Genomic DNA, 15,911 nt, shown 5'->3' with positions numbered 1-15,911 from the left:
TCGGAAATTTCACTAATTCCGTCACTAAAAGTGCAGAAGTTTCTATCCACTCGTCGTTTTCAGCTAAAGAACGGACTGCGGTTGTCTCGGATCAATATTATAGTATTACGGGTGAAAATAATAGTTCGACCCGAATACATGTAAATTCCCTTTAGAGATCTTTACTAAAAGCTCTCGAATCCTTCAAACATTCTAAAACAAAACCAAATTATTTTGACAACCATCAACGTTAAAACTTTCATAAAACAAAACTAGTAAGGAAAAGAAGAAGATAACAGCGCTAAATTTGAAATATCAAAATTTATAAATTCCATAGAAGACATGAATGACTAATCAATACTTCAAAACTGTTTTACCTCCTTAAACCATAAAATAAATAAAATGTAGGCTTCACTCGTACGTCTTCCAGAACTATAACTCCCGTACATAATTTGTTACATTAATTTTATCAAGTTAGTTATCTATAAACAAATTGAGCATTTACATATGTTTGTTCTTTGTTCTGGAATTCTCTTAATTCAACACAAAATGGAGTATTCCTACTGTTGAATGCGAAGAATACTTAACTGAATAGTGGTTGTTAGTTTAAGGAAGGGTTAAGGTGTGGAAGTGAAGCGACAGATTAAGGAAGAATGGTAGTACAAGCTTGTTAAGATGACAGAGGAAGTAATGTGTGAAGAGGAATGCTGTAGGTGACCTGGGGGAAGATGAGGAGAGCACGTACATTGTGGGTGAAGTGCGGGCAGATGAGTTTCCTTGTCGCGTAACCCGCGGCATGATGACCGACGAGGACTTGACTAAGAATCAGAGTCCCGGGAGAACGGCGTGCAGGTGAGGATGTGTGTGGCGTCGCAGGACCTGCAGCACCCCAACGAGTTCCTGCGCGGCTCCACGCTGCGGTTCCTGTGCAAGCTGAAGGAGCCGGAGCTGCTGGAGCCGCTGATGCCCGCGATACGCGTCTGCCTCGAGCACAAGCACTCGTACGTGCGCAGGAACGCAGTCCTCGCCATCTTCACCATCTACAGGTGCGTTCCACACCCTCATTGCCTCACAGTAGGAATTTAAAAATAATGAAAATATTTGTGTATTTGGATGAGGTTCCACTGTGTGAAACTCATTTTAAATCAATCTATTTGTATCATCCTCTTGTTCACCAAGATTATTACCATTTTTTCCAGCTCGTAACGCAATAATTTCATGCCTGTTTGCAGGCTCGAAGCTGCTGCTGTACCTCGCTCTATAATGTGGAGGGAACCATACTGCAAATCAATTTATGTATAGTGAAATGTTCAAAAAGTTTCTGAAACTACAAACAATTAGGCTTGTAAATGAGGAAAACTTCTGGAAAGATTAAAAATAATATGTAGTTTTATTGCTAACGTACATAATTATTAAGAACAGGAAATATGCACAAATGGCAAAAATCCATTAAATTAAATAATATCCACCAAATATTTGAAAATTTTATCATTTGTTGGATTATGATGTAAATTGCAATTTTTTTAAAAATGACTGGTTTCTTGAAAAAAACTTTATAGTCTGGAGGGCTGTGAAGTTTAGGGAAATAATACTGAAGAAAAGCCATTATTAATTCCAAATTATTATATGTTTACTTCATGACATGTTTTGATTCCTTATTTTTTAGGGTGCTCTAATACTTAAATTAGGTTAGCAATAGTTCACAATTTCAACAAGTGATTAGGTTTGGTAGATGAAAAATAGTGTGAAATAGTGAGAACAATCGGTTAGGTTGAGATAGCTTCATAGCTACATTAAGAATACTGTGATACATGAATTTATAAGTTAGCTTTTTTAACCTTGCCTATTACTAGGTATTTTATGTAATTTTATTACAACTAACCATTGAAATAATTTTTCAGTAATTTTAATGTAGCTATACTAACCTAACAAACCATTGAAATAATTTTAAAGTAACCTATTTTTAATGTAACTAACCAAGCAAATCATTCACACCATTTTTATTTTAGCTAACCTAACCTAACCACTCTCTAAAAACATAAATTATGGGTAAACTACTTCATGTATCAGAACGCTCTCTTAGAAAACATGATAGGAGTTCCAAAAAAAAAATAATTTTGAATTTTTTTTAGGGAAATTGAACGTTTAAAATAATTTAAAATGAGAAAAACTTTTTTTACACTATTACCTATATTTTGTCATATTTAGGGCACTGAAATTTTCGCGAACCGCGAAATAACGCAAAATGTTAGCAATTTTAATTAAAACACGAAATTTCACACAAAAAACCCTTTTCACGAAATTGACCCGAAATCTACTTACTTGTACACGATTTTTTGACTGGAAAGGTCAATTAAATTAATAACAACATAGACAACATTTTAAAATCAGTACAGATTCCTAAACACCAATTTCCCACCTAAAGACTACTTTATTAACCACTTTTCGTCTTCGTACATGTATCAAAACAAACATAATTGCTTCGGTAGCAACTGTATAAATACGACTTTTGCGAGACGTTTTGAGTTCGAAAGTATCGATTCAAGAATCGAGTTGTATACTTTATCACGTTTACGCTTAAAATCATAGTTTTCTTCCTGTATTTCATGAGTTTAACATTTCCATACGACTCGGTCCCATTTACGGTTTATTTAATATGAGAATCGATACCTTAAAATGAAATTACCGCCTGCGAAAAACGTGTTGTAAAACGTGAGTTAGTCTCTGGCTGCACAGATTACTACTACGGCCATGTCACGAGGAGAATAAGAACAAAGGCAGATGTGTCTAGATTATTGTTTACATAGATCGTGACGCTTTCGTATGAAAGAGATTTTGTGTTAATGTAAGCCTTGTATGCTCAAAATGCCTAAAGTAGTGACTGTTTTCGATTGTTCACTCGAATTTGAAAGTGAAGGCGGTAAATATGTAGTTTAGCGGTATTTGCAAACAAAAATGTTAAAAATCCGAAAATACTTTTATTATATGCTCTTTCACTTCCTCTTTTCATGAAACCCGGCGGAGATAATAAATTCCAAATACTTAAGGAGATATTGAACTTTTTAATTTTCATATTTGGGCGATATTTGTTAAAATAAAAAATTCCGAAAATACTTTTGTTCTATGCTCTTTAACTTCCTCTTTTCATGAAACCCGGCGGAGATAAGAAATTCCAAATACTTTAGGAGACTGAATTGTCAATTCTGGAAACACATGTTTTTTTATTCATGTACATAGGCCTATTCTTTTAATGATTTTTAAACTCTGATAGTGTTAAAATTACTTTTATGGAACTCAAATTCACTAGTATAATTTAAGGATTATGATTGTAGTATGGTTTAAATTTTTATATATTGGTTTTGTATTTTTACATTTTTCTCCATGATTTTAGAGAGCAGTTTTTTATGACGAAATGAGACTATTTTTATGATGAAATCAAGATATTTTTATGACGAAATCTGTTAATTTTATTTACCATGAAAGTGGGGCCCTAGTCATATTCAATTCACATAACTACACAATTTTCCTTGACTTTGAAAAGATGCTTTCACATCTATTGAATTTTTCAAATTTTATTGGGAATAAAATATGTACTCAGATTTTAAAGAAATTGTAAGTACTAGGTACGATTGATGGTTATATTTTACATATTTACTTGACACAAATGACTCACTCGTTGAAGACAGTTAAATTTAAGATAATACCAGTTGTAAATTAACATTAACACCAGGATAAAAATGTTCTCTAAAATCTCTGTAATTACTGGAGCTTCCTCAAGTTTTAAGAATTTGACTTGACTCAACTGGACAAAAAAAATATCAAGGGTGGAATCGACTCTGCTCGAAGGTATTATTACTGAACTCAGCTTGACTCGACCCGAAAATTTTCAGACTCGTCAATCTCTATTTGTAATCCAACTTCAATAAGCAATAAGTATTGTAACATTGCAGAACCCTGCCCTCCAATATAAATAATTTTTCTTTTAAACTATTTTCATGAATGTAAATATTTCTTAAAAAGTCTTTCTAATGATATTTTACCGTTTGTTATATATTTTAGGGTTGATATTTTTCACTTGCTGTGTTTTAAGAAGGTATTTTGTATTTTATTAGACATTTTTAATCACTACTATTTTTTATGTAATTATTCACAAATGAGCCATTGTACTAGATTTTTACCTGTTTAGGTCTACTTTTTCAGGTTTTTTCTCAATAAGTTAAATTTTGTAAAGTAATTTGTATTATAATTATTGTTCTTAAATTTTATTAACGTGTTGTAATATAATTATAAATCACGGGACTGTGTCTGGGCTTGTGTGATGCTTAGAAAGAGAGGCATGAGAGGCCTGTAAGTGGGAGTGAGAAAGGAACAGTGCTTCCCCGCCAACCGAGATAAAGACGGTAATTTCCCCCCTGTATGGGAACTGAGTGATAACTGCTCTCTCACGGTGTGGGAGAGAGAGCGAGAATGGGAGTCCCCGACTTCGATGTGAAATTGAAAAGAGACTGATCAGGGGAAGCCCAGAGTTCTGTGTGTAAAAGGTTTTTTCATGTAGTGTAACTTGTTCTGTGATTGGCTGATATCTGTAGCGTGAATGAAGAGTGCGTGTGATTGGTCGGTGAGGTCAGGTGACTTCTCCTCCCTGCGTGGAGAAGAGAGTGGCCAGATTTCACCAGTCGTCTGTCGAACGCTGGACGAGTAGGTCGCGTTCGATGGCTTCTCGCTAAATTATCATGTAATTTACGAAGAGATCATTTCACGTTGGTGGTCGGAGCCAGGCCTATATTTAAATCAACCTAATTTTCTTTTTTTTCGTTTTGGATATAACTTAATTAGAAATTGCGGCCACCTTCGTAGGCATGTTGGCTCGGGGCGGAATTCGTTTTCGCTGGGTGCGGTCCTCTTCGAGGTCGTCCCATTTTCTTGTACTTGCAGTAAAACATTACTGAAGGACTTCAATCTACGCGATTATTTTCCGGTAATTTTTCGTCATGCGAGCTACCAGCAGTTTTTCGACGGGCAGATATATGTGTGGAACGAGTGAATGAACTATTTTAAGTGTTTGGATTCGTCGGGGCATTCTGTTTAGAAAAATAAAAATAATAAAAAACATCAAAATTTGCAATCGGCGTTGAACTGTTTTATTTTGTATATAACGAACCGTTATAGTATGTATGGTATAAAAGTGGTGCTGTAATCAAGATGCAGTGCTCGTCGTAGTGTACGGGAGGGTGCGGTGCCGGCAGGAACTTTGAGTTCCTGATCCCGGACGCCCCGGAGCTGATCGCCAGCTTCCTGGAGGGGGAGCAGGACATGTCGTGCAAGAGGAACGCCTTCTTGATGCTGCTGCACGCCGACCAGGAGCGCGCTCTGGCCTACCTCGCCTCCTGCCTGGACCAGGTCACCTCCTTCGGGGACATCCTGCAGCTCGTCATCGTGGAGCTCATCTACAAGGTCTCCGCCCCTCGCCGACACCTCGTGAGTTTGTCACGTACCAGCCAGCGGTCACTCATGACATCGAGTCATTTGTGCCATATACATACCCTGTGGGACTTTGTTATCAAACACATGAACGATAAGTGACGTTTTAAACATGCAGCAAGTATTCAAAGTTTTTTTTTCTGCGCTACTGTCTCGCTAAACAATAATGGAAAAAAAAAAAAATTATATAAAAAATTCAAAAACACAGCATTTTTGTCATTTCAAACTTGAAAACAAAATATTATTTGTATCTTTAATTCACAGTCACCAGAAGTGTAAAAATAAACAAGCATCAAAAACCATGCACTGCAACACCACGAAACTCAGACACTCCATTGAGATGGTGATTAAAGAAAGTAATCATTAAGGACAAGATTATATGGTGAATTGCGATAAAATCAAAATAGCACTGAAAAGAATATCAATGCACCATATAATACTGAAATGTAAGTTAATACACCATAAAGCACCAAAATGCAACTACTGCCATGAAATTAATCAGCATTTTTAATCAAAATGTAACTCAAATCACAAACAGCTAATATTCAATCAATGTAATGTATTCAGCTTTCCATGTTGACTGGCTTTTGTGCCAACACCTAATTACTGGCAGCTGAATGCATCTGCAGATTGTCTAGTCTCTTTGGATGCAGCTGATATCTACACTTACTTTGGAACATCAAGTAAACTAACATCGAAACAGAAGAAAAATTGTTTTGAAAACTTATGGCACCAAGAGTTAAAAAAATATACATGTATATGTTAGGCTTGTATATTTTACCAATATTATTAGTTTTCTGGGTAGGGTTTTACATTGTACAATTATGCAGGGACCTTCAAGATTATAGTGGGCCCAGAACCACTTACATTCAAAGTCGGGATGTTGGGATCAAACTCTCAACCTCCTTCACATGAGTGTGTCCCTTACGGAATCATGGCCACTAAAGAACATTGTTGCAAAATATTAACGATGAAACTGAAAATACGCTAGCTGTGGTACTCGTTGATGGGTTTGAATTGTTTTGTCACAAATTGTTTTAATTATGCCTGTGCGAATATCAGTTCTTTAATTTGAATCAAATGCCAAATTATTCACAAATACAAACATAGAATTTGAATAGTAAGAATGATAGTTAAAATCTCATTAAAAAGTTTTTTTCAAATCAACAACTTAGAAAAATTATACAAATAATATAAAGTGTAAGATTACCTAGTTAGGTTAGTCTGCTACAATAATTATATGGAAAATAATTGACAAAATATTTAAATTCTAAAACAAAACGTGTTTGTAATCATGCAGCTAACCTATCTTTACCTAACCTAATGTAACTTCCAACCAACCTTTCATTTCAGTTCCTTATCACTTTATTTTCCAGAACCTTATACTCTACATGTTGATCCAGAAAATTTTTGCGTAAATTAAAATACTGTAATATCCAATGCAATCAATTTCACAAAAACAATTTAAATATTTTTTTAAAATACTTTATTTCCAATTAGAATGAGCTAATATTTACATATTTGAACCCTAGTCATTCATGAGTTTTCGTTGTTAAAGCTTTAAAGCAGTAAGGAAATAGTTTTTTGGTTCAGCAATATTATAAACACAATTTCTGCTAATTTCACCTGGAATCTTAAACCATTATTTACATTTTTTATGTATGTGTGTGTATATATATATATATATAGTATATAAAAGTCATCTTTATCATAGATACATACAGAAAGGAAGCTGCTACTGTGATTATAACTACTGGTTTATTCACAGTTGAAACTGTGATGTCTATTATTATGTGTATTATTAATCTTTTATTATTTTTTTTTCTACTCTGGTGCGTGAGACCATGATATTTGATGTGATGAAAAGAATACATATACGTACTTTGTTTTCAAGTTCGAAATGACTAGGGATGTGCGAATCCTTGATTTTCAGTTCGGTTCGAATCCGATTCGAATCCCTGGCAATATTTTAGATATGAAACCGATTCCGAATATTAAGCACAGAATAATTAAAAATAACTGATTAATTTAAAAATAATGTGTGTTCTCTTTTTTCTAACTGTAACTACTGGCAATTAGTTATTACACTGAGATTGAAATGTTTATAATTATGTAAACTTAATTAATAATAAACACTTAAAAATATGAAAACCAAAACATATTCGATTCTCCAACTCGATCGTAATAAACTGCACGCCACAGGGAAATCTCAGTTTTATAAACGTTTCAGCAAACGAAACCATTTTTTCTCCAATAAATAGCCAAGACGTTTTTTTCTTGTAGGTATGTAATAGTTTTTAGTTTATAGTTTTCTATATGACGAAATTCGTAATAATAGTTTAAGTTCTCTCGAAATCTCAAATTTTTTTAAATGTCACTGTGTTAATTATTTAATTTACATATCTTTCTTTGATACATCATGTAATAGTAACCTAATTTTATTATTCACTGCTAGTATTTTTGAGCCATATTAAATTAATTTATAACTTTTGTGAATATTTGTAATAATGTTCAAATCAATGTACGTACAACAATTCCGGGTTCGGGTAATTGTGGATTCGAACCGTACCCAAAAATATCGGGTACTTGCACATCCCTAGAAATGACACATGTATTTGAATCATTCACACAATTTATTCATTACTGTTTAGTAAGACAGTATGTACTGATAAAAACTTTGAGTAGTTGTATGTTGAAAACATTGCTTATTGTTCATGTTTTTAATTATAATTTCCATTTGAACTTCAAAAAAGGGTTTTTGCATCGCACAAATGATTTGATTGCAACATTGAACGTTGGTTTACGTCAAACTCATGAGGTATGTATGCTGTGTCCAATATTCTAAAGGAAATGAGAATTCGTTATTTTGAAGTTATTTTTTGAGGTCGAATCAAATATGAATAGTTTGTTATTCATATTCGTATATTAAAATTAGAATATTCGTACAGATATAGTTTTTGTGCATTTACTAGCAATATCACCACCATATAGTAGTGGGAAAAAAATTTAATTTTTTTAATATATAATAAACTAAATAATAATGGATGCAAAATGTTTATTGAAACTTAAAACATAGGTAGTAAGCTAATTCATATGGCTATTACTATTGCTGCCTGTGTCACAGAGTGTTATCTTTTTTAATGTATTTTAATTGTTATTCTCTATCGAACTGTGTCTAGTATGAAATGAAATATGTCTTATTCAATATAGCGACACTTTTATTCAAAATATTCATCCAAATTGGTTTACTATTACAAATGTATGTCAGCAGGTGTGCCATGCGAACCCGTCAGAGCGGTCCCGCTTCATCCGCTGCATCTACAACCTGCTGAACTCAACCAGCCCCGCTGTTCGCTACGAGGCTGCGGGCACCCTCGTCACTCTGTCCAGTGCACCAACCGCCATCAAGGTCAGTATCCCCCCTCCACTCTCATCACCCGAGCAGATACCAGCTGATGGATCCTGATGCCTTCAGCATACTGGGGTGGTTCCAACTCCTGGAAGTCAGCATCTTCTTCAGCTTAAGACTTTTTTAAATTAATTTTTATAGCAACATTCAAACTAATTACCATGTTTTATCGCATAATGAAGGCACTTGCGCTACTTATAATACTGCAGTATGAGGGTTTTATAAATATAGAAAAATAATACTGTGTTTTATTGCATAATCGTCGCACATTTTATACTAAAATCAAGTTTGTTTAACATAAGTTTGTAAGGTTGCTATTTTTTGTTAGTCAGGTAATGTGCTTGCAAGAATTGCTGCATGTAGGAGAGTATTGAAAGGAGAATCAGAATGGCAGAAGTACGGTAGGTAGTTGTGAGACGTGAGGTTTGCAGTGGCGGGTGTTTGCAGGCAGCGGCCTCGTGCTACATCGAGCTGATCGTGAAGGAGAGTGACAACAACGTGAAGCTGATAGTGCTGGATCGCCTGATAGCCCTGAAGGAGCATCCCGCCCACGAGAGAGTCCTGCAGGACCTGGTGATGGACGTCCTGAGAGTCCTGGCCAGCCCCGACCTCGAGGTCCGCAAGAAGACGCTCAACCTAGGTCAGTGCACCACTCTTGCTGCTTGCATGAAAAAATCGGGATTTTTAAGGTGAGGGTAATAACTAGATACTTGAAAAAGGGGAAGTTATTTTTCTCAAAAGCTGTGTTATTTTTCACAAAATTATTACAAGTTCTCCTGCCTTTTAATACTCTCGCCTGAGAGGGGAGTGTTTCCTGATTGGCTGCAGCTGTGTGCCAGTCACAGCCTTCCTTTCGTCTGGTTGGCCTGTTGGTTTGGCCAATTGGAGCTGGCTGGCTGAAAGTGCTGGCAAATCAGTGGCCTCTTCTCTTCTGATTGGTGGGGCTGTTTGACCATCCAGAACTAAGTTTTCAGGGTGTGCCGGGGCCACCCAAGCCCTTCATCCCTCCTCCGCCGCTGCTGGCCCTGCACCCTCTCTGGCCAGGACGGAACAAGAGCCTGCACTCAGGCAGTAAGCACTGAGTGTTCCTGGGGCAGCGAGCCCTGCAGCATCCCTTGAACCAGCTCTGCCCGCGCCAGCCTGCACCAGCTGCCTGCCGCCACCAGATGCTGCTCTCACAAACACTTCACCCGGTCATTAGTTAGGGCCCTTCAGCTCAGTCCTCTAATGCAGGTTGACGCTTGCCCACCCTCTCTATATTAAATATCACGTTACTTTACGTTATAATTAAACCCAAAACGAGTTTTAATAAGTTCAGAAGCAATTCAGGGAAAAAGGTATTTCGGCAATAGGCCTACTCACGTAATATGTGGCGACGAATCTGTGCGACATCGTAGGTTATAAACAAAGCAACGAACAATAGAATAATTCATTAAAGCAACCAACCATATTCGCCCTTTATTTTTCACGTCGCTATAACCACACATATTAATGCACTTCAGAATATAATAGTAAATATGAACGAGTTAATATACAAATGGATATTTTTCTTTTGCCACAGCTAAACATGTACATTGTGACGCCATCTTGTGACCGGCGAACTACCAACTGTATTTATATTTTATAAAAATATAAAATTAACTAATTAAGTTGTGAAAGCAAGTTTAAATACTTTTTAATACATAGGATTGAATATATATGTATGTACATATAATTATTTATGCTACATTTATCTTTTCTTTTTAATTATTAATATCTAGTTTATACTTCCACCACCAGGGCAGGGAAATTTCGGCGAGATATGCGCGCGCATCTCATCCCTTCCAAAGAGGAGTTAGTTCGCCCCTCCCTTCCTTTTCTTCGTTCCCGCGCATTTATCCCTATATATAAGGCGAGGTCATCCACCTGAAAGCAGTTGATCGGCCCGACGGCCAGTGAGGCTGGAATCTGCCCACTGACCATAGGACGATCATAGGGGGAGCAGCAGAACGACTGGCTATCCGTTTTCTGCTGCTCGCACCCCTCCTTGGCGAGTCAGGTCAGGCCATCCGAGGACCTATCTCGGCCTAGGGAATTGTCCTCCCCCCCCCCCCCCCCCGCCCCCTTTTCTTGACGATAGGGTGTACTGTGTATAAATTCTGTGTATGTAGTGAAAGCCGACGCAGGCGACCAATTGAACTGTTTGACATTCAGGTCAATAAAAGTTCCTTGTAAAATACCGACTTTTTCAATGAATGGTTTAGCCCCATCCCTCACCCCATTAGCTATTCGCCTTCGCCAGCCAACTGCGAATCCTGCCGCAAGACCAGCTCGACCTTCTCTACAGGATACCTGGCTCTCACCCAATAGGGCTCGGTGCGAGAGAAGAAGGAGCAACAAAAAGTTCCCAACGTTTTAGCAACTGTGTACCACTTGACATTTTTAGAAACGTTGGTGTACCACTCGGCACTAGGCCTACTTTAGCTATTAGCTTTAGTTATTAACATCTAAACAATAGTTATTTTTGAGATTTAGGAAAAAATAACATGTCTATTGCAAAATGGCAGTTCTATTTATAACACATAACAATATTAGACATCAATTAAAATTGAACAGTATTACAAAAAAAACCCTTTTCAATTACAGTAGAATCTCGTTATAGCGAGCACGGTAATAGCGAGAACACGGCTATAACGAGGTATTTTTGAGGAATTTACGGCGTGATCGCTTGAAGCGTGCTTTTGTTATTTGTCTGCTTTATCTCCACCCCTCTCGCTCGCCACTAGACATCTTGCCGTTGACGCCTGTCACATTCTTCAGCCGTGCAGTCGCTACCTAAGTGCGTGGCTTTAAAAATAGAATCCCATCCTTTCTATCCTTTATCAAACTTCCGTTAGTTATCTGTGCCGTGTGTAGACAAAGTTTGAGATTGGAACAGAAACAACGTAAGAAAGTATTTTTTACAAATTAGAAATAATATGTTTTTATAATAATATGTTTTTATAATTGTGTATTATCACGTTTTTTTGGTTGTTATCTTAAAAGAGATAATATTAAAAAGTAGTGGTGCACCGATGCGGATACCGATGAATCGTAATCGGCGATTATGGGTACTTACCGATTAATCGTAATCGGCGATTATCTTAACGATTACTTTGCCGATTATTTACGTCCCGGCGTAATTAAGTTGGTTTTTACCGTGTAATATTTTGTTACACATTTTAGGACGAAATACGGTAATATTTGTATATAATACAAAATTCATCTAACTGCGTCATATCATAATTACAGATATTTCGTTACGTTTAATAAATCTCATTGCCTCAAACAATAAAAAATGCATTTTTCCTACACGTTTATTTACGTTTCGTCTTTTGTTTAGTGGCCTTGTACATTACGTATAGCCAGAGAAGTAAAATAGATGGCACGCAATCAAAATACCACAAACAGTTGCAGTGGATTCTATGACAATCGATCTTTTCGAGTCGTAGTAGCGGTTCAAAATCGTGGTCCCGATACCTTCTAGTTTTTATCAGTGTTTTACAAACTCGTTATGGGCGTCTTTGGTAACATTATACGTTTGTTATTTGTATGTGACGTGAAAAGTGAAAAAGTACTTATAATTTTATATATTCAGTTAACATAAATAAAATCACATCTGCTAGAGTTGGTTTTTAGTCATTTTTATATAACTATAGTGAGATGGCGAGTAGGGAGAAAAAAAGTGAAGTGTGGAAACATTTTTCTATAAACTCAAGTGAACAAAATAAAGCAGCATGTTTACATTGTTAAACGGTAATTTCTTGATGCAACCTTATGTGATAGTCGATAATAATGCTAGTTTTCCGCAACAAAAACTTACCCATTGTAAATTACAATTATTAGACTGTAGTTCAAGTTGTTTACAATAACAAATATTTAAATAGAAGTTAATTTAATTTCCCCTTTCAATGACTTAATAGTGTATTTTATATATTTTTATACTGTTATTATAACTGTATTCTCAATTTTATCTAATCTTGTTATTAAATTCACATGGGACTAAAAATTTTGTGTGCATTATTACACTTAAAAAAATTTCTTCATTATAATCGGTAACTGAATCGGTATCTGCCGATTATTGCTCTCATAATCGGTAATCGAATCGGTAATCGGTAAAGTCATATCGGTGCACCACTATTAAAAAGCCACTCGAATGAGATTTAATTGTTTCTTGGTTAACAAAAACTATTAATTATCAAATATTGTTAATTGTTTATATTCTATTTTTTATTATTTACGCGACGTCATACTGTACGCGTACGCAATACGACTGGATTCGTTGCTGCAACATAACATAGCATGTTATGCGGTATCAGCAGTAACGAGTAACGTAACGATAGTAACGAGTACTAATTGTTATAGTAATGAATACATACAGGTACACATTTTTTCGTTACTTTTACACCTCTAGTAGGCACTACCGTATTTATTTCCGAATCGCTAGGGCAGTTTTATTGTAACTTTTGTTTCGGTCAGTTGTTGTGGTATCTGTCCGGGAAAGGGGTGGTGATGGTTTGAGTTTAATCCCAAATTTATTTTCTAAAAAAGTTGACAGGTTTCTTTAAATGAAAAAAGTACAGTTTTCCAGAGACTATTAAGTTTGAGGCGTACGTAGGTTGCCGCAGCCGCACTCTGCTTTTTTGTAAGGAATTAAATCGTCGCGCTACACTAGCACCACCTGTTAGCAACATCCTGAACCAACATGGCTGCTAGCAGACAGCCCGCGTCAATAGATAGCAGGACAATGCTGTGTCGGCCGCGGGCCAAGATGCTACACTTACGTGGCGTGACAGGAGACAGGGTATTCTGGTTATTTTGACGCAATCGGTGATCGCATCCGTACTTATGGGGTATCTTTTTAAAGAGAATTCACACATCTGCTCACAGAAATTAAGATTTCGTTAATGTAACCTGTTATTTTCCAATTATACAGGTTTAAACACAATTTTTATGCTATGTTCGGTTAATTTTTATTTTTTGGGGGCCAAAATTTGTCCAATTCGGTTATAGCGAGGACACAGTTATAGCGAGGATCAAACCCGGAACCGTGACACCTCGCTATAACGGGACTCTAGTGTATTTCAAATTGAGTCCAAAAATCAAGTCTCATAAGAAAAACATTTATTTTTAGTGGGAAACTGCTTGCTGTTTTCCCATTATCAAACTTTCAGGGTCAGTGGAACTTAACTTGACAGCATATGATCGCATACCACCTGCAACGTTGCCACGTACCACTAGTGATATGCGTACCACTGGTTGGGAATCCCTGCTCTAATACAAACTAGAGAAGGCAGGTCAATTGCTTATTTTATTTCAGTATATACCCACCACAGACTTTATGCCTTCTCAGTTCAGTTGAGTAATATTCTCTTTCACAATCTATTAGCTGTCTCGTCCACATAGACCCTTGCCGGCACCTTGCCAATCCCGAGAGGGGGGACAGGTAATATGGCTTGGTGGCCTGGGTTCGACTGACTCTCGCACCTTCCCACGTTCCTTGCAGACACAGCCGTGAGGAACCTCGCAACATTGGGCTGCCGGGAAACAACCCACTGCGTATCTGCCGACCATAGCCGCCACATCCTAAAAGCTTTGGCAGGACTGTTTTCCACTGGAAAAACAGTTTCACCTGAGGACGAGATGGTCGGCCAGGAACGCAACCTCACCACGGGCCTAGTCGACTGGGCGTCGGCAGCTACCAGTTCCCTCTCTAACCACCTCTTCCTTGCTCCTACCCTGCATGGCCTTATGTCCTACCGCAATGGAAGGGGAAGTTGAGAGTAGCCTGTTTCCCTGTCACTCAGAGTGTGGACATCACTGTCGCACTGTACTTGGCAGCACACCAGCCACTCCCACACCAGTACTAACAAGAGGCCCGACGGTATTGGAGAAGCCTCTCCCGCAGTAGCCTGCCGAGCCACCCGCCACCCAGCTGCCCGTGTCAGGTCAGCACAGAACCCCTCCCCCTAGGAGTCCACAGCTGGCACACCCGCGTAGGGAATCGAGATGGCCACAATGTTAAAAACATTGTGTACAAGTAGGGGATAATTAACATTCAGCACTTAAACGGAGGGCTGCAGCCAATTACAACTGTAACTGTGTTGACGGGATTCAAGATGATGATGGGGAATATTAATTACCATCTAGAACACACCAGAGCTAAGAGTGTTTCTTATATCGAAGTGTACTGTGCTAAGTCTAAAAACTTTAAACATTTATGAGCATTCGAAGATGCCACGCCACACATGTATCGATGGCTTAGAATGAAAACCTTGTATCTCATAAAATGCAAATTTTATAGCGGAGACAAAAAACCGTGCTACTGATATACGTGGTTTCTTTTTTTCCCGATAGAAAGCAGTAGGATGCACATTTTATTTCTTTCAGCCAAACATTTTGTGAGATACGAGGTTTTCCAGCCAAAAACATAAAAAAAAACGAATTTTCGTCCAAAAATTGAGATACGAGGTTTTCATTCTAAGCCATCGGTATATCCATTAACGATGTGTTGTGCGACACGAGTGCACAGGGCCGAGCGAGTGAGTGAGTGAGCGTGTGCCGCAGCCATGGAGCTGGTGAGCTCGCGCAACATAGAGGAGATGGTGCTGGTGCTGCGCAAGGAGGTGGCCAAGACGCACAACGTGGGGGAGCACGAGGACACGGGCCGGTACCGCCAGCTGCTGGTGCGCACGCTGCACTCCTGCTGCATCAAGGTGAGCTGCGCCACAGATCACCTCTCAGCGTCGGGGTTTTGCACATTTTTAAGGCTCACTCTCAAATGCTAGGTTGCTTATTTAAGTTTTTTTGTTACGGTTATTGACTAAGGGTTTTTTGGTTAATGTATGATTATAGTTGTCTTGCATTTTTTACTGTGTAAAATATTTTTCACCTACATTTACCACAATATATTTTCACACTGCAAAAGGTCACGCAAGTGATAGTAATTATGAGCTCTTTTATGATTTTTTACCACTATAAAATATTTTTAGTAAATGTCTGCTGACAAAGTTAGTATATATGT

General features: G+C 37.5%; 1 protein-coding gene across 7 annotated transcripts in view; it reads left to right on the top strand.

The window, feature by feature from the left end:
* The window catches only part of LOC134536658 (coatomer subunit beta), a 54,833-nt gene that overhangs the window by 11,497 nt on the left and 27,425 nt on the right, over positions 1 to 15,911 (top strand). For 4 of the 7 annotated variants that reach the window (XM_063376472.1, XM_063376470.1, XM_063376473.1 and 1 more), the window contains 5 exons: positions 856 to 1,025; positions 5,226 to 5,433; positions 8,732 to 8,869; positions 9,317 to 9,509; positions 15,455 to 15,603. In XM_063376472.1, coding sequence (XP_063232542.1) covers positions 856 to 1,025; positions 5,226 to 5,433; positions 8,732 to 8,869; positions 9,317 to 9,509; positions 15,455 to 15,603 — 858 coding nt within the window. Of the gene's footprint in view, positions 1 to 855; positions 1,026 to 5,225; positions 5,458 to 8,731; positions 8,870 to 9,316; positions 9,510 to 15,454; positions 15,604 to 15,911 lie in introns of all 7 variants that reach the window. The other 3 variants (XM_063376469.1, XM_063376467.1, XM_063376468.1) reach the window with 1 other exon arrangement.

The sequence above is a fragment of the Bacillus rossius genome, chromosome 11, assembly GCF_032445375.1.
Source record: "Bacillus rossius redtenbacheri isolate Brsri chromosome 11, Brsri_v3, whole genome shotgun sequence".
Classification (NCBI taxonomy): domain Eukaryota; kingdom Metazoa; phylum Arthropoda; class Insecta; order Phasmatodea; family Bacillidae; genus Bacillus; species Bacillus rossius.
Note: the sequence above shows the minus strand (reverse complement) of the source record. Positions and strands in the feature narration are given on the sequence as shown.